The sequence below is a fragment of the Gymnoscopelus microlampas genome (assembly GCF_963454915.1).
Source record: "Gymnoscopelus microlampas genome assembly, chromosome: 20".
NCBI classification, from domain to species: domain Eukaryota; kingdom Metazoa; phylum Chordata; class Actinopteri; order Myctophiformes; family Myctophidae; genus Gymnoscopelus; species Gymnoscopelus microlampas.
This window is the reverse complement of record NC_139957.1, coordinates 9642314-9665273: the sequence shown is the minus strand read 5'-3', so window position 1 is coordinate 9665273 and position 22960 is coordinate 9642314. Positions and strand designations below refer to the sequence as shown.

The window sequence follows — 22960 nt, the reverse complement described above, 5'->3', positions numbered from 1 at the left end:
TACCGGATTAATGATGTCTTCAGGCAAACCCAGTCAAATGTGGAAGTGTTTCTTTTCAAGGTCCGGATGCGTGTGCCCTTGGACACAGCTGTCAGCACATATGTGTCAACCGTGGCGACTCGTACATCTGCCAATGTCGATCGGGCTATATCATGAACGCGGACAAGAAAACGTGCACACGTAAGAATCCTGACCTTTTTGACAGCTTGTGCAGTCGTGGAAAATCTGAGGTTTTCCACAGATTCCCCTTACGTTCATAAGTTTGAATGAAATACATGTACAAATACAGGACATTTGCACTGTGATCTTATGTTTTAGGTTGTAATTGACTAGATTATTTAGTGTGGAATTGAGTGTGGACAGCTGGAAAGGATGCAGGGAAAGATGACCACATGTTCTTTGTCTACAATTTGTCAACAATGGCAGGTTGTACTTTTGCCAAGTTTCAAGTACTTGTGTCAAGTTGGCTATGGCTAAGAACATGATTTCAATAGATTATGTTTTGGTTGAGCGTCTCTTCCACCAAACTGGCAAAGGGCTCCTTCAGTGATGTACAACTGACCATTTCAAAATGGTCTTTGGAGCTTTAAAGCATCCAGACATTAGATTTCCAAACCCTTCCATGCCTATAGGACCCCCAATTAGCCATAGCCTCTGGCTGCGGCCCCCTATTGTGAAATGGCGGAAGAAAACAACGGAAAAAAAAACACGAAAATAGCCAAAATAACCGATCTACAAGCTCACAATGTGCCGCACCGCAATGCATTGTGAGCTTGTAGATCAGCTATTTCAGCATTTTAGAATGTTTTTGAAAGCTTTTGACAGTAATGACACGTAATGCCCAAAATAGGGATGCCAGGTTGAAATTAGTTTTATTTTATTACACACACACACACACACACACACACACACACACACTTTGAAAGAAACTGTGGTCTAGGTCAGTGTTGAGTTCAGCTTGAGTGAGCAGCAGACGTGGGAGACTGACACTGATTGAGAGGGGCATGGAGCACATGACTATGTGTTCTACTACTTCTAACTATCACCAATCACAAGTCTCCAACACAGGGCACAGGCTTCTTGCAATGCTATTATGAGGCTATACGCCAAACAGAAAAAAAGCCATTGTCTCATTTCAGGTTTTGATGCATGTGCCCAGGAACATGACTGCCAGCATATATGTATCAACAGTGGCGCTTCGTATGTCTGCCAGTGTCGAGCAGGATACGTGTTAAACACAGACAAGAAAACATGCTCACGTAAGCGTCTCAAACTTTTTCATTGTTTGTTGTGGTGCAGTGTATCAGGTTTCTCACGGATCCCCATTATGTTGTCTCCTGAACGGAGCATTTCTAAACAACACTCAGAGCTTCAACATTTTCCAGGCATAACTGGCATTTGGACAAAAATGGCTCTAAACCCCCCCCCCCCCCAGTGAGAAAGCAAGAGCCGGTGAGTGGTGATGCACTTTGCGCTATCCCTCTGGGATACGCTTGAGATCAGCTCTGTTTCACTAAATGGGAGACTGGATCTAAAACACAGGCATGGAGCACATGCCTATAGGTTCCATGACTTATTATAAAGGAAACTGAAACGGGCAAACGTGAAATCATCTCATGTTTGTCTGGCGAGGCAGACTGTCTTCAGGCAAACCCAGTCAAATATGGAAGTGTTTCTTTTCAAGGTCCGGATGCGTGTGCCCTTGGACACAACTGTCAGCACATATGTGTCAACCGTGGCGACTCGTACATCTGCCAATGTCGAGCGGGCTATATCATGAACGCGGACAAGAAAACGTGCACACGTAAGAATCCTGACCTTTTTGACAGCTTGTGCAGTTGTGGAAAATCTCAGGTTTTCCACAGATTCCCCTTGCGTTCATAAGTTTGAATGAAATACATGTACAAATACAGGACATTTGCACTGTGATCTTATGTTTTAGGTTGTAATTGACTAGATTATTTAGTGGGGAATTGAGTGTGGACAGCTGGAAAGGATGCAGGGAAAGATGACATGTTCTTTGTCTACAATGTGTCAACAATGGCAGGTTGTACTTTTGCCAAGTTTCAAGTACTTGTGTCAAGTTGGCTAATGGCTAAGAACATGATTTCAATAGATTATGTTTTGGTTGAGCGTCTCTTCCACCAAACTGGCAAAGGGCTCCTTCAGTGATGTACAACTGACCATTTCAAAATGGTCTTTGGAGCTTTAAAGCATCCAGACATTAACCCTTCCATGCCTATAGGACACCCAATTAGCCATAGCCTCTGGCTGTGGCCCACTATTGTGAAATGGCGGAAGAAAACAACCAAAAAAAAACACGAAAATAGCCAAAATAACCGATCTACAAGCTCACAATGTGCCGCACCGCAATGCATTGTGAGCTTGTAGATCAGCTATTTCAGCATTTTAGAATGTTTTTGAAAGCTTTTGACAGTAATGACACGTAATGCCCAAAATAGGGATGCCAGGTTGAAATTAGTTTTATTTTATTACACACACACACACACACACACACACACACACACACACACACACACACTTTGAAAGAAACTGTGGTCTAGGTCAGTGTTGAGTTCAGCTTGAGTGAGCAGCAGACGTGGGAGACTGACACTGATTGAGAGGGGCATGGAGCACATGACTATGTGTTCTACTACTTCTAACTATCACCAATCACAAGTCTCCAACACAGGGCACAGGCTTCTTGCAATGCTATTATGAGGCTATACGCCAAACAGAAAAAAAAGCCATTGTCTCATTTCAGGTTTTGATGCATGTGCCCAGGAACATGACTGCCAGCATATATGTATCAACAGTGGCGCTTCGTATGTCTGCCAGTGTCGAGCAGGATACGTGTTAAACACAGACAAGAAAACATGCTCACGTAAGCGTCTCAAACTTTTTCATTGTTTGTTGTGGTGCGCAGTGTATCAGGTTTCTCACGGATCCCCATTATGTTGTCTCCTGAACGGAGCATTTCTAAACAACACTCAGAGCTTCAACATTTTCCAGGCATAACTGGCATTTGGACAAAAATGGCTCTAAACCCCCCCCCCCCCCCAGTGAGAAAGCAAGAGCCGGTGAGTGGTGATGCACTTTGCGCTATCCCTCTGGGATACGCTTGAGATCAGCTCTGTTTCACTAAATGGGAGACTGGATCTAAAACACAGGCATGGAGCACATGCCTATAGGTTCCATGACTTATTATAAAGGAAACTGAAACGGGCAAACGTGAAATCATCTCATGTTTGTCTGGCGAGGCAGACTGTCTTCAGGCAAACCCAGTCAAATATGGAAGTGTTTCTTTTCAAGGTCCGGATGCGTGTGCCCTTGGCCACAACTGTCAGCACATATGTGTCAACCGTGGCGACTCGTACATCTGCCAATGTCGAGTGGGCTATATCATGAACGCGGACAAGAAAACGTGCACACGTAAGAATCCTGACCTTTTTGACAGCTTGTGCAGTTGTGGAAAATCTCAGGTTTTCCACAGATTCCCCTTGCGTTCATAAGTTTGAATGAAATACATGTACAAATACAGGACATTTGCACTGTGATCTTATGTTTTAGGTTGTAATTGACTAGATTATTTAGTGGGGAATTGAGTGTGGACAGCTGGAAAGGATGCAGGGAAAGATGACATGTTCTTTGTCTACAATGTGTCAACAATGGCAGGTTGTACTTTTGCCAAGTTTCAAGTACTTGTGTCAAGTTGGCTAATGGCTAAGAACATGATTTCAATAGATTATGTTTTGGTTGAGCGTCTCTTCCACCAAACTGGCAAAGGGCTCCTTCAGTGATGTACAACTGACCATTTCAAAATGGTCTTTGGAGCTTTAAAGCATCCAGACATTAACCCTTCCATGCCTATAGGACACCCAATTAGCCATAGCCTCTGGCTGCGGCCCCCTATTGTGAAATGGCAACAACAAAAAAAACACGAAAATAGCCAAAATAATCGATCTACAAGCTCACAATGTGCCGCACCGCAATGAATTATGAGCTTGTAGATCAGCTATTTCAGCCTTTTTTTTTTACATTTTAGAATGTTTTTGAAAGCTTTTGACAGTAATGACACGTAATGCCCAAAATAGGGATGCCAGGTTGAAATTAGTTTTATTTTATTACACACACACACACTTTGAAAGAAACTGTCGTCTAGGTCAGTGTTGAGTTCAGCTTGAGTGAGCAGCAGACGTGGGAGACTGACACTGATTGAGAGGGGCATGGAGCACATGACTATGTGTTCTACTACTTCTAACTATCACCAATCACAAGTCTCCAACACAGGGCACAGGCTTCTTGCAATGCTATTATGAGGCTATACGCCAAACAGAAAAAAAGCCATTGTCTCATTTCAGGTTTTGATGCATGTGCCCAGGAACATGACTGCCAGCATATATGTATCAACAGTGGCGCTTCGTATGTCTGCCAGTGTCGAGCAGGATACGTGTTAAACACAGACAAGAAAACATGCTCACGTAAGCGTCTCAAACTTTTTCATTGTTTGTTGTGGTGCAGTGTATCAGGTTTCTCACGGATCCCCATTATGTTGTCTCCTGAACGGAGCATTTCTAAACAACACTCAGAGCTTCAACATTTTCCAGGCATAACTGGCATTTGGACAAAAATGGCTCTAAAACCCCCCCCAGTGAGAAAGCAAGAGCCGGTGAGTGGTGATGCACTTTGCGCTATCCCTCTGGGATACGCTTGAGATCAGCTCTGTTTCACTAAATGGGAGACTGGATCTAAAACACAGGCATGGAGCACATGCCTGTACTGTAGGTTCCATGACTTATTATAAAGGAAACTGAAACGGGCAAACGTGAAATCATCTCATGTTTGTCTGGCGAGGCAGACTGTCTTCTGGACACACTTGAAAATCCCCCCCCCCTTTTTTTTTTTCTCTGTCTCCATAACTGCTCAATGGATCCTTCTGTGATGCTTAATTGACCATTTTAAAATTGTGTTGGAAGCTTCAAAGCATCCTAGCATTAGGCTACTGATTTATTTTACAGTCAATACCTTTTTAGCCATAGAAAGAGCTAGTGAGATTCCCTGACTTGTAAGGGCTATGACCAAACAGCTGGTCCATGATGTTAACATACTAAGTCAATCAAACAATGGAAGTGTCTTTTCTCAGGTGCGGGTGCATGTGCCCTGGGTCATGACTGCGAGCATATATGTGTAGACAGTGGTGACTCATACATCTGCCAGTGTCGAGTGGGCTATGCCTTGAATGTGGACAAGAAAACATGCTCACGTAAGAATCTCCTTTTTTTGTTAATAGATTGCCTTTGATTCGGTGCAGTGCATCACGCTTCCCATGAATTCCAATTGCGTTGTCTACTTAATTGACCATTTGGAAACTTTGGAGGTCTTTGGAAAACAAAGCATCCAAGCGAAACCGGATTTAGCCAAACACAACTCCAATATATTTCAGTCAAGACAGCAAGAGCTGATGAGGAGCTATTGTGGACACACTTGAGATCAGCTCTTCTGGATAAATGTTTTTTGGGGTTTTCAGTAGTATAGGACAGTCCATGTTTAAAATCATCTCGGATGAGTTGTAGGCATGGGAAGGTTGAACTGATGCAGACAGGCATGGGCCACATGTTTATGGGTTCCATGACTTTTAATAGGAACAAGAGCAACTGGTCAAAGGCTCTTTCATACAATGATGTTACCGTGTTAAGCCAATAAGACGCTGTTTTAGGTTGTAATTGACTAGATTATTTAGTGGGGAATTGAGTGTGGACAGCTGGAAAGGATGCAGGGAAAGATGACCACATGTTCTTTGTCTACAATGTGTCAACAATGGCAGGTTGTACTTTTGCCAAGTTTCAAGTACTTGTGTCAAGTTGGCTAATGGCTAAGAACATGATTTCAATAGATTATGTTTTGGTTGAGCGTCTCTTCCACCAAACTGGCAAAGGGCTCCTTCAGTGATGTACAACTGACCATTTCAAAAAGGTCTTTGGAGCTTTAAAGCATCCATACATTAACCCTTCCATGCCTATAGGACCCCCAATTAGCCATAGCCTCTGGCTGCGGCCCCCTATTGTGAAATGGCAACAATAAAAAAAACACGAAAATAGCCAAAATAATCGATCTACAAGCTCACAATGTGCCGCACCGCAATGAATTGTGAGCTTGTAGATCAGCTATTTCAGCCTTTTTTTTTACATTTTAGAATGTTTTTGAAAGCTTTTGACAGTAATGACACGTAATGCCCAAAATAGGGATGCCAGGTTGAAATTAGTTTTATTTTATTACACACACACACACTTTGAAAGAAAGTGTGGTCTAGGTCAGTGTTGAGTTCAGCTTGAGTGAGCAGCAGACGTGGGAGACTGACACTGATTGAGAGGGGCATGGAGCACATGACTATGTGTTCTACTACTTCTAACTATCACCAATCACAAGTCTCCAACACAGGGCACAGGCTTCTTGCAATGCTATTATGAGGCTATACGCCAAACAGAAAAAAAGCCATTGTCTCATTTCAGGTTTTGATGCATGTGCCCAGGAACATGACTGCCAGCATATATGTATCAACAGTGGCGCTTCGTATGTCTGCCAGTGTCGAGCAGGATACGTGTTAAACACAGACAAGAAAACATGCTCACGTAAGCGTCTCAAACTTTTTCATTGTTTGTTGTGGTGCAGTGTATCAGGTTTCTCACGGATCCCCATTATGTTGTCTCCTGAACGGAGCATTTCTAAACAACACTCAGAGCTTCAACATTTTCCAGGCATAACTGGCATTTGGACAAAAATGGCTCTAAAATCCCCCCCCAGTGAGAAAGCAAGAGCCGGTGAGTGGTGATGCACTTTGCGCTATCCCTCTGGGATACGCTTGAGATCAGCTCTGTTTCACTAAATGGGACAAAAACACAGGCATGGAGCACATGCCTATAGGTTCCATGACTTATTATAAAGGAAACTGAAACGGGCAAACGTGAAATCATCTCATGTTTGTCTGGCGAGGCAGACTGTCTTCTGGACACACTTGAAAATCCCCCCCCCTCCCTTTTTTTTCTCTGTCTCCATAACTGCTCAATGGATCCTTCTGTGATGCTTAATTGACCATTTTAAAATTGTGTTGGAAGCTTCAAAGCATCCTAGCATTAGGCTACTGATTTATTTTACAGTCAATACCTTTTTAGCCATAGAAAGAGCTAGTGAGATTCCCTGACTTGTAAGGGCTATGACCAAACAGCTGGTCCATGATGTTAACATACTAAGTCAATCAAACAATGGAAGTGTCTTTTCTCAGGTGCGGGCGCATGTGCCCTGGGTCATGACTGCGAGCATATATGTGTAGACAGTGGTGACTCATACATCTGCCAGTGTCGAGTGGGCTATGCCTTGAATGTGGACAAGAAAACATGCTCACGTAAGCATCTCCTTTTTTTGTTAATAGATTGCCTTTGATTCGGTGCAGTGCATCACGCTTCCCATGAATTCCAATTGCGTTGGCTACTTAATTGACCATTTGGAAACTTTGGAGGTCTTTGGAAAACAAAGCATCCAAGCGAAACCGGATTTAGCCAAACACAACTCCAATATATTTCAGTCGACAGCAAGAGCTGATGAGGAGCTATGTCTTGTGGACACACTTGAGATCAGCTCTTCTGGATAAATGTTTTTTTGGGTTGTTTTCAGTAGTATAGGACAGTCCACGTTTAAAATCATCTCGGATGAGTTGTAGGCATGGGAAGGTTCAACTGATGCAGACAGGCATGGGCCACATGTTTATGGGTTCCATGACTTTTAAGATTAACAAGAGCAACTGGTCAAAGGCTCTTTCATACAATGATGTTACCGTGTTAAGCCAATAAGACGCTGTTTTAGGTTGTAATTGACTAGATTATTTAGTGGGGAATTGAGTTTGGACAGCTGGAAAGGATGCAGGGAAAGATGACCACATGTTCTTTGTCTACAATGTGTCAACAATGGCAGGTTGTACTTTTGCCAAGTTTCAAGTACTTGTGTCAAGTTGGCTATGGCTAAGAACATGATTTCAATAGATTAAGTTTTGGTTGAGCATCTCTTCCACCAAACTGGCAAAGAGCTCCTTCAGTGATGTACAACTGACCATTTTAAAATGGTCTTTGGAGCTTTAAAGCATCCAGACATTAGATTTCCACCCCCAATTAGCCATAGCCTCTGGCTGCGGCCCCCTATTGTGAAATGACGTAAGAGAACAACCCAAAAAAAAAACACAAATAGCCAAAATAACCGATCTACAAGCTCACAATGTGCCGGACCGCAATGTATTGTGAGCTTGTAGATCAGCTATTTCAGCCTTTTTTTTTTACATTTTAGAATGTTTTTGAAAGCTTTTGACAGTAATGACACGTAATGCCCAAAATAGGGATGCCGGGTTGAAATTAGTTTTATTTTATTACACACACACACTTTGAAAGAAACTGTGGTCTAGCTCAGTGTTGAGTTCAGCTTGAGTGAGCAGCAGACGTGGGAGACTGACACTGATTGAGAGGGGCATGGAGCACATGACTATGTGTTCTGCTACTTCTAACTATCACCAATCACAAGTCTCCAACACAGGGCACAGGCTTCTTGCAATGCTATTATGAGGCTATACGCCAAACAGAAAAAAAGCCATTGTCTCATTTCAGGTTTTGATGCATGTGCCCAGGAACATGACTGCCAGCATATATGTATCAACAGTGGCGCTTCGTATGTCTGCCAGTGTCGAGCAGGATACGTGTTAAACACAGACAAGAAAACATGCTCACGTAAGCGTCTCAAACTTTTTCATTGTTTGTTGTGGTGCAGTGTATCAGGTTTCTCACGGATCCCCATTATGTTGTCTCCTGAACGGAGCATTTCTAAACAACACTCAGAGCTTCAACATTTTCCAGGCATAACTGGCATTTGGACAAAAATGGCTCTAAAACCCCCCCCAGTGAGAAAGCAAGAGCCGGTGAATGGTGATGCACTTTGCGCTATCCCTCTGGGATACGCTTGAGATCAGCTCTGTTTCACTAAATGGGAGACTGGATCTAAAACACAGGCATGGAGCACATGCCTATAGGTTCCATGACTTATTATAAAGGAAACTGAAACGGGCAAACGTGAAATCATCTCATGTTTGTCTGGCGAGGCAGACTGTCTTCTGGACACACTTGAAAATCCCCCCCCCCCCCTTTTTTTTCTCTGTCTCCATAACTGCTCAATGGATCCTTCTGTGATGCTTAATTGACCATTTTAAAATTGTGTTGGAAGCTTCAAAGCATCCTAGCATTAGGCTACTGATTTATTTTACAGTCAATACCTTTTTAGCCATAGAAAGAGCTAGTGAGATTCCCTGACTTGTAAGGGCTATGACCAAACAGCTGGTCCATGATGTTAACATACTAAGTCAATCAAACAATGGAAGTGTCTTTTCTCAGGTGCGGGCGCATGTGCCCTGGGTCATGACTGCGAGCATATATGTGTAGACAGTGGTGACTCATACATCTGCCAGTGTCGAGTGGGCTATGCCTTGAATGTGGACAAGAAAACATGCTCACGTAAGAATCTCCTTTTTTTGTTAATAGATTGCCTTTGATTCGGTGCAGTGCATCACGCTTCCCATGAATTCCAATTGCGTTGGCTACTTAATTGACCATTTGGAAACTTTGGAGGTCTTTGGAAAACAAAGCATCCAAGCGAAACCGGATTTAGCCAAACACAACTCCAATATATTTAGACAGCAAGAGCTGATGAGGAGCTATGTCTTGTGGACACACTTGAGATCAGCTCTTCTGGATAAATGTTTTTTTTTGGGTTTTCAGTAGTATAGGACAGTCCATGTTTAAAATCATCTCGGATGAGTTGTAGGCATGGGAAGGTTGAACTGATGCAGACAGGCATGGGCCACATGTTTATGGGTTCCATGACTTTTAATAGGAACAAGAGCAACTGGTCAAAGGCTCTTTCATACAATGATGTTACCGTGTTAAGCCAATAAGACGCTGCAGTGTCTCTTTTCAGGTTCAGATGCATGTGCCATGGGTCATGACTGCGAGCACATTTGTATCAACAATGATGACTTTTACATTTGCCAGTGTCGAGTGGGATATGTCTTGAATGAGGATCAAAAAACATGCTCACGTAAGCATCATTGACCTTGTGTGTTTTGGTAGTGTTTCTCATGAAGCCCCATTATGTTGCCTGTTTAAACAGACATGTCTAAACACATTACATTCAAGTAGACTGGTGTTGGGAGAAACATAACAAAAACCTTTGGTCTTGACATGTACTGTAGCAAGAGCTTATGGGGAACCATGAATAACCTACCTTTTCGGGTCAGCTCTTGTGACATTATGTTTTGGGTTCTAGGGCAGTCAGTGATGAACCCAGCTTGAATGAGCAGCAGATATGGGTGACTGTACATGACGTATAAGGGAATGGCAATCTGTGATGCCGATCTGTTCAACTGGCCATGGACCCTTTGATGTTATGATTGGCTAAGTCAGTTAAACATGGCAGTGTGTCTTTTCGGGTGCAGATGCATGCCCTGGGTCATGACTGCAAACATACTGTACATGTCTTGGCAGTGATGACTTATACATTTACCAATGTGACATGGGCGTTAAAATCCACATGTAGCCTTTTGAGCTGCCAAGCATCCATGAATTACTGATAGATGGTCCCCAAAGAGGGTGAAGAACTTTGTTTTTGTGTGTCTGTGACTTCAGTTCCTGTGACCAATGTTTCGGTTTGTTCTGTCTTATGGCAGCAAGTGTTTGAGTTCAGCTTGAATGAGCAACAGCTGTGGGTGATCATTTGTCTCTAAAGCTAAATATAACTTACTTCCCTATCTTACCTTTAGGGCCACCTTTTCTGATTAGCATCCCCATATCTTCCTGTTCTTCCTGTAGTTGACATTCTTCTAACTAGTATCATGATGACAGAAAGGAAGGAAGGAAGCTTAGGATGGTGGAGGAATAGGAAAACAACCACATGTGCATCAATGTTTCATATTATTGTATATTCAACACTTATCCTACGGTGTCACAGGCAATTATAATGAGGTATGCTTTTAATAATATACTAGTGTGGGGGACAGAAGAAGAAGAATGAATAAGAAAACGTTCAGTCGGACAGCAAGAGTTGGTGGGGAACAACAGTGTGGGTGCAAGCTAGTGAAATCATATCCAACCGTGATACAAGCTTATAGTCAAAGTAAATAGTCTTCACTATTATACTATACTTATACACTATATAATAGGGTAGCATGGCTCAGGAGGTTTCCTGGCTTCTTCCCCAGCTCCTCCTGGTTTTGCCTCTGCCGTGAATGGGCGAATGACATGTAACACACATTGTAGGCGCTATATAAATGCAGACCATTTTCCCAAATGAAAATAGTAGTGCTAGTGTTTAGATCAGATTTGTTTCTACATTTCATCCTTGCAGATTTATCAGCAACTTTGATGTGATCAATACTTTAGGTTACATCTCTCTAGATAAATAGGAGAGCAAGCTGTGAGAGACACTCCTCTGCGTCCTCGCAGTTGGGTGCAGGTAGAAGGTACATTTAGAATTATGAATTATGCTCTTTGCAGTGTTGATGGCAAGAATGTTATCTCTGCAACGATCTTGCGTTGGCAGACCTCCATCTGGCTATCTCCACAGAAAGTTTTCCTATGACCACTATTTTGAGGTAAATGTGTTAGTGAGAGGCAATGGTTGAGAGCTCAAATCTCACTGTGATTGGAGACTGCAGAATGTCGCTTGCTGAACACAAAATACTGTACAAACCTACTGTATACCTTTGAAGTTCAGATTTCTTCAGATTCAGTTGTAAAGGAAGGTCCAGTGGGAGAGGTGTTATGGCTGATTTGTGAGTGTTTTGCTGAACTTTCCTCAAGAGTCTGTGATTACAAAGGGATTATACCGTATCACTGTCGAAACACAGACCCTGAGGGTTAACATGGAGACAGACGGAAGACTGCTGGTGGTCGGTAAAGCCGTTAATTCTGTCCATCTCATGTTTAGTCCATTTTCTCAAATATATCTGAATGAGAAATCAGCACCACTTACTGTAGATACAAATCTAAATCATTTTAATGCTTAACACCAACAACTTTGAGCATAGCAAGTATTTATTTTAGCCATTTGTTTTAATAAACCCATGTCCCACACATCTGATGTAATAATTGTCAACCCATTCCCTCATTCGTTCCGTGGAATAATGTGTACTGAAATCACATGTTTCCAGTTTGCGACTGCTAAGCTCCTGCCTTTGTCCCACAGAACTGGGCTCACCTAGAAATCTAGTGACGAAAGACGTCACAACAAACAGTTTCGGGGTGTCCTGGGCTGCGGCGCCTGGCTACGTCCGCCAGTACCGGGTCAAGTGGAAGTCTATTATTACTCAAGAGACCGGTGAGAAGATCGTGCCGGGAGGCCTCACAGCTACGGTTCTGGAAGGTCTTACTCCAGCAACACGTTACCAGGTCTCAGTCTACGCCGCCTACAGCAATGGAGAGGGGGATCCACTGACAGGAATGGAAACCACAAAAAGTACAGGTGAGTATTTATGTACGGTATTCATGGCATTTTAATATGGTTAGTGTTGTTGCTGTCGGGCAAGAACCTCTTATCTCCATATTCTAACCTTTTGTGTTTTTTCTGTAAATGAATGCCCTACTTGATCATACTACAGTGTACACTTTTGTGTGACACTGCTTCGCGCCGCAGTTCGAGGTTTCCAGACATTATAATATGAATGAATTACAAGAACAATTTAATGTTGAAATATCAGAAATAATAATTGATAGTTGAAGGAGGTGAATTCTTCTTAGCCCATTTCCTTAATCTTTCTATATGTGTAATGAAGTCAAATGTTTCCACTTTCCAGGCCGCAACTTATTTTCTTTTTTTTTTTAACTTTTTTTTTTTCATGTGGACACCACAGTGATGTAGTCATTCATGTCGACTACAGAGACAACATGAAATACAACATCGGGACATAAAACAAAACAGACAAAAACTAAATATGACAAATAAGGCACAAGGAAAAAAACGGAAACAAAACTTTGACACAAAGTATACATAAGTAAAAAAAAAAAAAGGAAAAAAGAACAGGCCGCAACTTCTAATCTTTGTCCTGCAGAACTCGGCTCACCCAGAGACCTAGTGACTGATGACGTCGGTACAACCAGTTTCAGGGTGACCTGGAAACCGGCACCAGGTCAAGTTCGTCAGTACCGGGCCACATGGAAGTCTATGTTCACTGGCATGACCGGTGAGAAGATGGTGCCGGGAGGCCTCACAGCTACGGTTCTGGAAGGTCTTACTCCAGCAACACGTTACCAGGTCTCAGTCTACGCCGCCTACAGCAATGGAGAGGGGGATCCACTGACAGGAATGGAAACCACAAAAAGTACAGGTGAGTATTTATGTACGGTATTCATGGCATTTTAATATGGTTAGTGTTGTTGCGGTCGGGCAAGAACCTCATATCTCCATATTCTAACCTTTTGTGTTTTTTTTTGTAAATGAATGCCCTACTTGATCATACTACAGTGTACACTTTTGTGTGACGCTGCTTCGCGCCTCGGTTCGAGGTTTCCACCCAACAGAGACATTATAATATGAATTAATTACATGAACAATTTCATGTTGAAATATCAGAAATAATAATTGATAGTTGAAGGAGGTGAATTCTTCTTAGCCCATTTCCTTAATCTTTCTATGTGTGTAATGAAGCCAAATGTTTCCACTTTCCAGGCCGCAACTTCTTTTCTTTTTTTTTTAACTTTTTTTCTTTTTCATGTGGACACCACAGTGATGTAGTCATGTCAACTACAGAGACGAACACGAAATACAACATCGGGACATAAAACAAAACAGAGAAAATAACAAAATATGGCAAATAAGGCACAAGGAAAAAAACGAGCAACAAAACATTGACACAAAGTATACATCAGTAAAAAGAAAAGGAAAAAAGAACAGGCCGCAACTTCTAATCTTATGTCCTGCAGAACTCGGCTCACCCAGAGACCTAGTGACTGATGACGTCGGTACAACCAGTTTCAGGGTGACCTGGAAACCGGCACCAGGTCAAGTTCGTCAGTACCGGGCCACATGGAAGTCTATGTTCACTGGCATGACCGGTGAGAAGACCCTGCCAGGAGCCATCACAGCTACGGTTCTGGAGGGTCTTACTCCAGCAACACATTACCAGGTCTCAGTCTACGCCGCCTACAGCAATGGAGAGGGGGATCCACTGACAGGAATGGAAACCACAAAAGGTACCGGTGAGTCCTAGTATGTATTTCGATGAATGATATGAGCAATTAAATATTGAGAACAGAAATATATCTGAATGTGAGTCATTAGAAATCCTTTGATATACAGTAATGATAGTTGCTAATCCAGTGGTTACCAAACGTTTTAGCTCAAGACCCAAAAGAGAAATGGATTTGCCCGGGACCCAAACTAGTGAAAATAGCAGATCTAAGCGAAGCGACGTGTTGTGAGCTTGTACATCTGCTATTTTCACTATTTCTTAAACTTAAAAAAATAATAATTTTAATGGATTTTTTCTCCCCATTTTATTTAGGAAATACTTTAGATTTTTTTAAATTTGTTTTAATTGATGAAAAGTTGTGATTTTTTTTGTTTAAAATTGTTTTAAATAATACGTTTTTATTACTCGCGACCCATAAAAATTGGTCCGCGACCCAAAGATGGGTCCCGACCCACTGTTTGGGAAACAGTGTGTTAATCCATTGCTGCATTCTTTCTGTACAGGTATGTACTGACATTGAATGTTTCCAACTGCTGACATCCTGCCTTTGTCCCCACAGAAGTCGGCTCACCCAGAGAACTAGTGACCAAAGACGTCACGTCAACCAGTTTCGGGGTGTCCTGGAAAAAAGCACCAGGTCTGGTTCGTCAGTACCGGGTCACGTGGAAGTCTCCGTTTACTGATGAGACTGTTGAGAAGACGATGCCAGGAGCCATCACAGCTACGGTTCTGGAGGATCTTACTCCAGCAACACGTTACCAGGTCTCAGTCTACGCCGGCTACGATAATGAAGAAGGGGAGCCAATGACAGGAGAGGAAACCACACGTAAGTCATGAATGCTATGAAGTCAATTTCAAATATTCTTATTCTAGTATTTTTCAATGATGCAATGGAAAATAAATCAGACTCCCTCCTGTTCAGCTTTAATTTGTTCAGAGGAGTGCAACGCACAGAGATACCGCCCTGCAGGTGCAGAACTGCAAGATCAAAGTTGCCGCACACTCATAACTTCGGTGCCAAAGTCTTACATTTATTAACATTGGCCGAAACGTTGGCTATATTTTTATTCTCTCTCGTCTATTTAATTCATTTAAGACTTTCAGACACTGAAGCTATGAGCGGCTAGTTGTTTTCAGCAAATAAAGACATGGAAATGGTTAAAGTAATGTCAGTAAAGTATACCGTGAGTTTTAGTCAATGAGCTAAACACACCAGACCACTAGTATGGTCCTCTCAATATATTGCCTTTAGTGCAATTTATCAGGTTTATGGCAAATCGCATACATTGCCTACTTAACTTATTATTAACTTACTATTTCCTCCAGATACTGTATGAGTGGCATTAACCCAAACATCTTCTGTCATTATCTTCTTCAGTGATACAGTATCATTGACTTGTTCAATTTAACATGGCAGTGTCTCTTTCCAGTTCCACGGGCATGTGCCCGGGGACACAACTGCCAGCATACATGTGTTAACAACGGTGACTCATACATCTGCGAGTGTCGCAGGGGATACGTGCTTAACGCAGATCAGAGAACATGCTCACGTAAGAATTGTATTACTTATTGGCACTAGGTTTCTCACAAGGCTGCTGCTGTATAATTTCTTGTCAGATTCTAAATATCCCCCAAAATGTGTGTCACAGCAAACGACAAACGCTGCTGAAGCGTGATTAAAAGACTGTAGCAATCCTTTCAGTTGACCCAAAATGAATATCAAAAAAGACGTCAAGTCCTCATTGATTATTGATTATTCATAAATCTACCCATAATCACACCACACATACCATAATATTGTGCCTTTATATCATCCTGGAACTGTCTCCATAATTGATTGCTTTAGTGCCCGGAAGTCCACTGAAATCACCCATGTGTAATGTAATAATACAACTTACAGTAATGCTATGCCGTGTACAATAAGAGATTAAATGTGACTTGACTTTGTCCTGATCTGACTTTCAGAGGAAATGCGAAGTGAAATATCTGAGAACGCCTGCATGTGTGAAGCTCAGGTTGCATTCCAGAAAAAAGTAATATCAACCATACAAGAACTGACCAGGAAACATATCCTTTTGTCTCTGATAAATTGAAAAAAATAACACATTTCCATAATTCAATTAATCACATTACTGTAGCCTTAATTTAAAAATATTAGAATATCAAATTGAAGTTAAAATGTGTTATTATTATGTGTGGTGGCTAAACTTTACTATGTGGCATTTAAATGTATACCATGATGTGTTTGAGTTCACATTTATTGTAAACTGTCTAGCATGTATTTCCTTGACTATCTGTCCACTTGATGACATCTCGAACAGAATAAGCCAGATGGAAGGCCAGCAGCATTACTTCTAAGAAGACACAATAAACTAAGCATATTCAGGATTTTCACCTTATGACCAGTGGATGTGATTTGTAACCCATAAGATGTATGTGTTTAATGTTTAGACAACAAATCAATAACCTTTCAGTCACCTTGTATCTATTTTGCAGCACTATAATTACTGCATTCACATAATTTTGTATGTGATTAGCATGTACAGTAATAACATCAAAGCTAGTGTTAACGTGTAGGAATATATAAATTAATTGTCTAATTATGTTATACTATAACTTGTTTGAACTAAACCTCTGTAAAACCAAGATAATCATTAAATCAAAGGAGAGATTGGGTGCTACTTTTATAATATTGTTACGGATTTTTCATGGGAGAGTTTTGCACATTATTCTTTTTACACCTTTTTTCAAGGGGAACTATTTAAAAAACTGGAGAAGCAGAATAATAGCCCACAGGGGGGCCCAGGATGAAGTGTTGGATTTAAAATAGCATTGATAGCATTGATTCCGGCCATTACAGTAAGCATTTGTCAATGGACTAAATGTTGCGGCTCTTAAATATTTCAGTGGAAAACAATGCAATTTGTCTGACATATAGAGAGTGTTGACACAATATTACAGTTCAATGTATCCTCCCTGTATTTTGTTGCTGTCTGTATAACAAACAAACTAAAATGTGTCTCTGTTTTGTGTTTATAAGGTTTATTGTTTGTCTAAAATCTGTGTAATTGTGCAGTGTGTTTGTACATTTCTGAGATAAAAACAAAAGGCCTATATTTTATTGTGTGTGAGCTTTATTTTTTTTTTGAAAGAATGTAACATGTAACGTATACAGGATAGGTGGGCACTAGGGACATCTGGACACCTTGATGTAAAATGTACTATTTCGTCCACATTAAAAATATACATATTTATATTTGAAAAATGGTCTTAAGTAATGTAAAGTATACATGATGTGAACATGCACGGTATCATTATCAGACTTAAGTTTATCCTTCAACTTCTTGTTTATGCCCCAAAATGACTGGATATTTTGTTGCAATTGTAGAAATATTAGACCTTCATTGTCGAATGTTTAAGCATGTTCTAATCATGTATATTTTACTTTAAAACATTTTTCAAATATTTAATTGTTTTACATTTTGAAAAAAGTAGTCAATTTAACACTGAGGTGCCCACTCTTCCTTGGGGCCCATTGATTGATTGATTGATTGATTGATAGATAGATTGATTGATTCAATACTTTATTAACAGTTTGCAAAAAAAGCACAGAAAGTACATGCTAAAAGGATTAAACCCAAGAAAGCAATATGGCTTGTGTCAATTGGGGTCCTGTGTATTCAATTCATTGAAACATTATAATGACAGACAAAGATCATATAAACGAATAGTAAATCAAAAATGAAAATATGTACAGTAAACAGTTGGGGCATTTCTGGTGATAAGCTTCGACTTTTTACGGGACCAACGAATTTAACCCCTTGCTTGAGCCAAATCTGGGTTGAACGTGATTAGTGGAGCTCCTTCTGGTGTTGTGTTTGTGGACGTCTTTGACGTTTTTGAAGTAGTTGACATGGGTGTCTTGTGTGGGTGCATTTCTCCTTTCCGACATAACACCGTCTTGTGTGGTGTATCTAATTAGACAGGCCCATTGCAAGCTGCTGTACTCTGTCCTACCCTGTTACCCATTTAACTCATGTGTATTTTACCTTTTGTTTAAACCGTTGGGTTGTCAGACAAATCATACATTTTTTAAAGTTTGTAAATCATAATGGACTAAAAGATCAAATCAGCCAGCTGAAAGGGTTGGAGAGGAAGAAAAGGACTACAATAACCACAACGCCGCGTTAATCAACACCGCTTCCGGTTTACGGTTACCACGGGAGACCGAGGGAAGCTATCAGCTATCAACTATCAGCGCTAGAAAAATGCAATAACACGTAAAGATCGTAAGAAATCTGGGATAGTGATGAGTTCTCCAGACATGTTAACTGCTCATCATTAACCCTCCTTACACGGATTTATGAAGGTGTATGTGTTGAGTTTGTATCTGATCGTAGCTGGAATGGAGCATTATGCTATGGGTTAGCTCATGGCAGCAGTAGTGGATAAGGTTGTATATTAAAGCATCAGTGTGCAGCCAACATGTTTATCTACCTCAGCAAGAAGGTGAGTGAACGTGCGTCTAATTGCTTTATGCATAACATAACGATCAAACAAACAAACAAACAAACAAACAAACAAACAAACACACACATGACGTCAGTGGTGGAAAAAGTACTCACATTTTACTTGAGTAAAACACAGTAAGCAAGTATCAAATGGTGCAATGTAGACATATACCCTGTTAGTAGAAGTCTGGAATTCAAAATGTATGTAAAAGTACAAAAGTGTTGGTATCAAAATGTGCTTAAAGCACCAAAAGTAGAAAGTACTCGTTATGCAGAATGTCACACGTTTTCAAACGCATAACATGTATACAAATATTTGGAAAATAGCAGATCTACAAGTTCACAATGGTTAATGTATGTTTTGTAATAATAATCAAAATCTACAAAGTAACTAGTAACTAAGGTTTTCAAATAATTGTAGTGGAGTAAAAGTACAATATTTGTCTCTGAGATGTAGTGGAGTAGAAGTAAAAATACTGAAAATTGGAAATAAAAAAAATACATCAAAATAGCACTTAAGTACAGTACTTGAGCAGTACAACAATATACTTATTTACTTTTCAACCACTGCTTGCAGGCTACTGTATATTGAATATACAGGTTGAATGTGGGGGCACCTAAACATTGTGGGGCAGTAACTAGTAAAAGTACAATATTTGTCTCTGAGATGTAGTGGAGTAGAAGTAAAAGTATAGACAATTGGAAACACTCCAGTAAAGTAAAAAATCCTCAAAAATGCAGTACTTGAGTAAATGTACTTAGTTACTTTCCACCACTGTACCACGTCGATTAAGAGTAAGTTAGAGACTGTGTAATGTAACGATGGCTTCTTCAGCTACAGTTTGCTTGTTAACTCCTGTGTCTTTATAGATCGCCATTCCCAACAATACCCATCTGAAATGTGTGTCTTGGAACAAAGATCAGGGCTTCATTGCCTGTGGAGGGGATGATGGCCTCTTGAGAGTCCTGAAGCTGGAGATCCAGACAGGTATGGCTACTGGAGTACATGAGCATGTCCTTGAGTATCAGTGGTGGTGGACAAAATACTCACATTACTTGAGTCCTGGTCAAATACTCAACTACTGTGAGTGAAAGTTTCTCAGTCATATTTTTGTACTTCAGTTAAAAGTACTGAAGTACTTACTTTATAAAGTAGGCTTGCCTATTTAAAAGTGCATTCTGAAATATATTTAAAAAAATTATATAATGCATTGCGGTGCCCCAAGAATAAAAACAAATATTCAGAAATGTAAATAAAAAGAATAATAATAGTGAAAATAGCAGATCTACAAGCTCACAACGCTGTGAGCTTGTATCAGGTTTTGTACCTTTTTATTTTTTGGCACAAACCAGATGGAATCTAGAAAACAAAGAATGAAATAAAGTAATCTAATCAGGTTCTGCTGAGGGTGACGCAAAGGTGATGCTAATGAGCTGAGAATGGCTGAACTTGGAAACCTCATAACTTTGCTTTGAAGCAATATTAACTGTGCCCCCCCCCCACAATACTCTGAGCTCTTACACACCACGTTTTGTTTCTTCGTATTTGTGCACTAATGAATGTGTGGTCAACCAAATGACATTAACCCTTTCAGACCGAGATCGCATCTGTGTCATTTTAAGATTTCTTTGGGCTATTCAAAAATAGCAGATCTACAAGCTCATAGCGCAGCACCGAGTGCTGCGCTATGAGCTTGTAGATCTGCTATTTTTTTGACATTTCTGAGGGTCCTTGACATGAAAAAGTTTGAGAGCCACTGATTATAGCAACATAATTAATTTTCTTCAAAAAAATAGGATTTAGAAGACATTTGTAGAATCACCCCCAGAAGCAAAGATTTGAGTTAAAATGTTTGCTTCAAAAATACATATATATTCAAAGATTTTCAAAAAAAAATCATGATTTTAAAAAAATAGCAGATCTACAAGCTCATAGCGCGGCACTCGGTGCTGCGCTATGAGCTTGTATATCTGCTATTTTTCAATAGCCCAAATAAAATGACACAGATGCGTTCTCGGTCTTATAGGGTTAAATTGCTTACATTCTGGGTTCTCACATAATACCCATGGGCATGGTGCCAAGAGTTTCAAACATGTTTAATCCCTATCTGAGTGGATCAGATGTTGTATTCCTTATTGAAATAATGTTTTCTGAGATTATTCTATGATCACAGACCGGATATCAAAGTGATCCCAATCCATTGTTTTTTTGGTTTTGAACTTCCCAAAATCCAAATCTGATCCACTCGGATAGCTTGGGATTAAACGTTTTGAACTCTTGGTCCATGTGATTCAGATTTCAAGATTTGTGAAACAGCTCCCTTTTATTGTGTATCAGGAAAACATTTAACGGCGCTCGGTGGCACCGTGGTAACGTGCCTGCCCACCACCACTGCAGAGGTGGTGGGTTAGAATCCACCGGTGGTGCATCCGGCTTTGTCGAGCGTCTCTATACGAACACAATAGGCTGTATGCACAGCAGCCATATTGGAAAGAAATTGGGCCTCTTCTTACTTCCTTAACAGCCGTTACCAATAATACTAATTAAGGCTCTGTTCCATTCTGGTCAAACAGACTCAGGGGGCTGATGTTGTGCATGTTGACCCACTGGAAACACCAGTGGGTCTCAAAGTGTGGTCCAAGGACCATCATGGTTCCTTGAGGGGGTTCCAAATGGCAAATGGCCCCTTACGGGTGTGTAACTCTGAGAGTGTACAAATTACGGGTCCATTTGGTTCCATTTGTACACTCTGAGTTATGGGGTGCAGTATGTTAGTCCGACAGCGCATTCCTCCGACAGCGCAGCGCTCCGACGTTTCCAATACTAAACCCGAACCAAACCCTAACCCTAACCCTAACCGCACGCGGATGCCACATAGTCGGAGAAAAGGTCTGTCGGATTAACGCATGCCTCCCGAGTTATGGAGGTCCTTGAAATTAAAAAGTTTGAGAACCACTGTGCTACACTAAATGGAACAGAGCCTTCATTAGAATCATAGGTAACACCTGTGAAGGAAGTGAGGAAGAGGCCCTCCCTCCCCCTGTGTCCGGGGGAGGGAAGCCGGGTGGGTTAGGATGACATCACTGCAAGTGCTTGGGCAGCACCTGTCAGCAGGGAGTGTTGGGCAGGAGGAAGGCTCTATACATCCTCTCGGTGGGGGCTCTTCACTGGCAGGTGAGTCAGTAGGATACAACAGCAGTGACAACACAAAAATGTGGGAAAAGGGAAAAAAAAGAAGAGAACATTTTCAACAAGCTCTTGAAACACATTTGATAAGAAACGCAACAACAATGTTGTATTCATTCTGTGATCTCTTTTCAACACAAAATTGTCCTGTTTTATCTTTTCAATAGAGGATGCCAAACTTAAAGGACTTGCTGCACCCAGTAACCTGTCAATGAACCAGACTCTAGATGGACACAGTGGTAAGTCATGCTGTCAACACACCTGGTTTCATAATTGCCCCGTGTGTTGGTATTTTTAGGCAAAGGGTGAAGTCTATGGAAAATATAACTTGGCTCTGATGACAGGGATTATCCATAAAAGGACAGAGACGGTCAGTTAGCTCAGTGCTAGAGCTGTGACTAAGCCACTTAATGTAATACACCTCAGTCACTAGCGATGCTTGATGTACTGCAACTCAAACAAAGACTTACTATGACGATTAGCAGAACACGTATTTGTGCCTATTTGTGTAATATAAATTAATCAGAAAACTCTTAGTTTTGCATTGCTGTCTCCTTTTTACCCTTGTCTTGTAAGTACGTCAACATAGTCTGAAGCATTGATTGGGCTTGTTACTACACTCACAGGTGCAGTGCAAGTCGTCACATGGAATGAACAGCACCAAAAGCTGACGACCAGCGATCAGAATGGTCTCATCATTGTATGGATGCTCTACAAAGGTCTGCATTCAGGTCAAATGAATCCATTAAGACCTGAGGCCGATTCTACAAATGTCTTCTAAATGCTCAAACGTTTACATGTCAGAAATGATATGTATTTTGCCGCGGACCCCATCTCAGAATGTTTTGTTCTAGGGACCCCCGGAAGCAAAGATTTGAATGTTTGCTGTAAAAAAACATTTGCTGTAAAAAACAACAACATAATGATTTAAAGATTTGCACATATTTTCACGATTTTTCTAAAATAGCCAAAGTATAAACTAACGGTTAA

The 22960-nt window shown here is 41.0% G+C and overlaps 1 protein-coding gene across 3 annotated transcripts in view; it reads left to right on the top strand.

Annotated features, from left to right (window-relative positions):
* Positions 1 to 18509: 18509 nt before the first annotated feature.
* The window catches only part of wdr35 (WD repeat domain 35), a 30749-nt gene continuing 26298 nt past the window's right edge, over positions 18510 to 22960 (top strand). For 2 of the 3 annotated variants that reach the window (XM_084044123.1, XM_084044125.1), the window contains exons 1-4: positions 18510 to 18781; positions 19654 to 19771; positions 22138 to 22209; positions 22597 to 22689. In XM_084044123.1, the coding sequence (XP_083900249.1) occupies positions 18758 to 18781; positions 19654 to 19771; positions 22138 to 22209; positions 22597 to 22689 (307 nt within the window). In that variant the 5' untranslated portion in view covers positions 18510 to 18757. The remainder of the gene's footprint in view (positions 18782 to 19653; positions 19772 to 22137; positions 22210 to 22596; positions 22690 to 22960) is intronic. The other variant, XM_084044124.1, reaches the window with a different exon arrangement.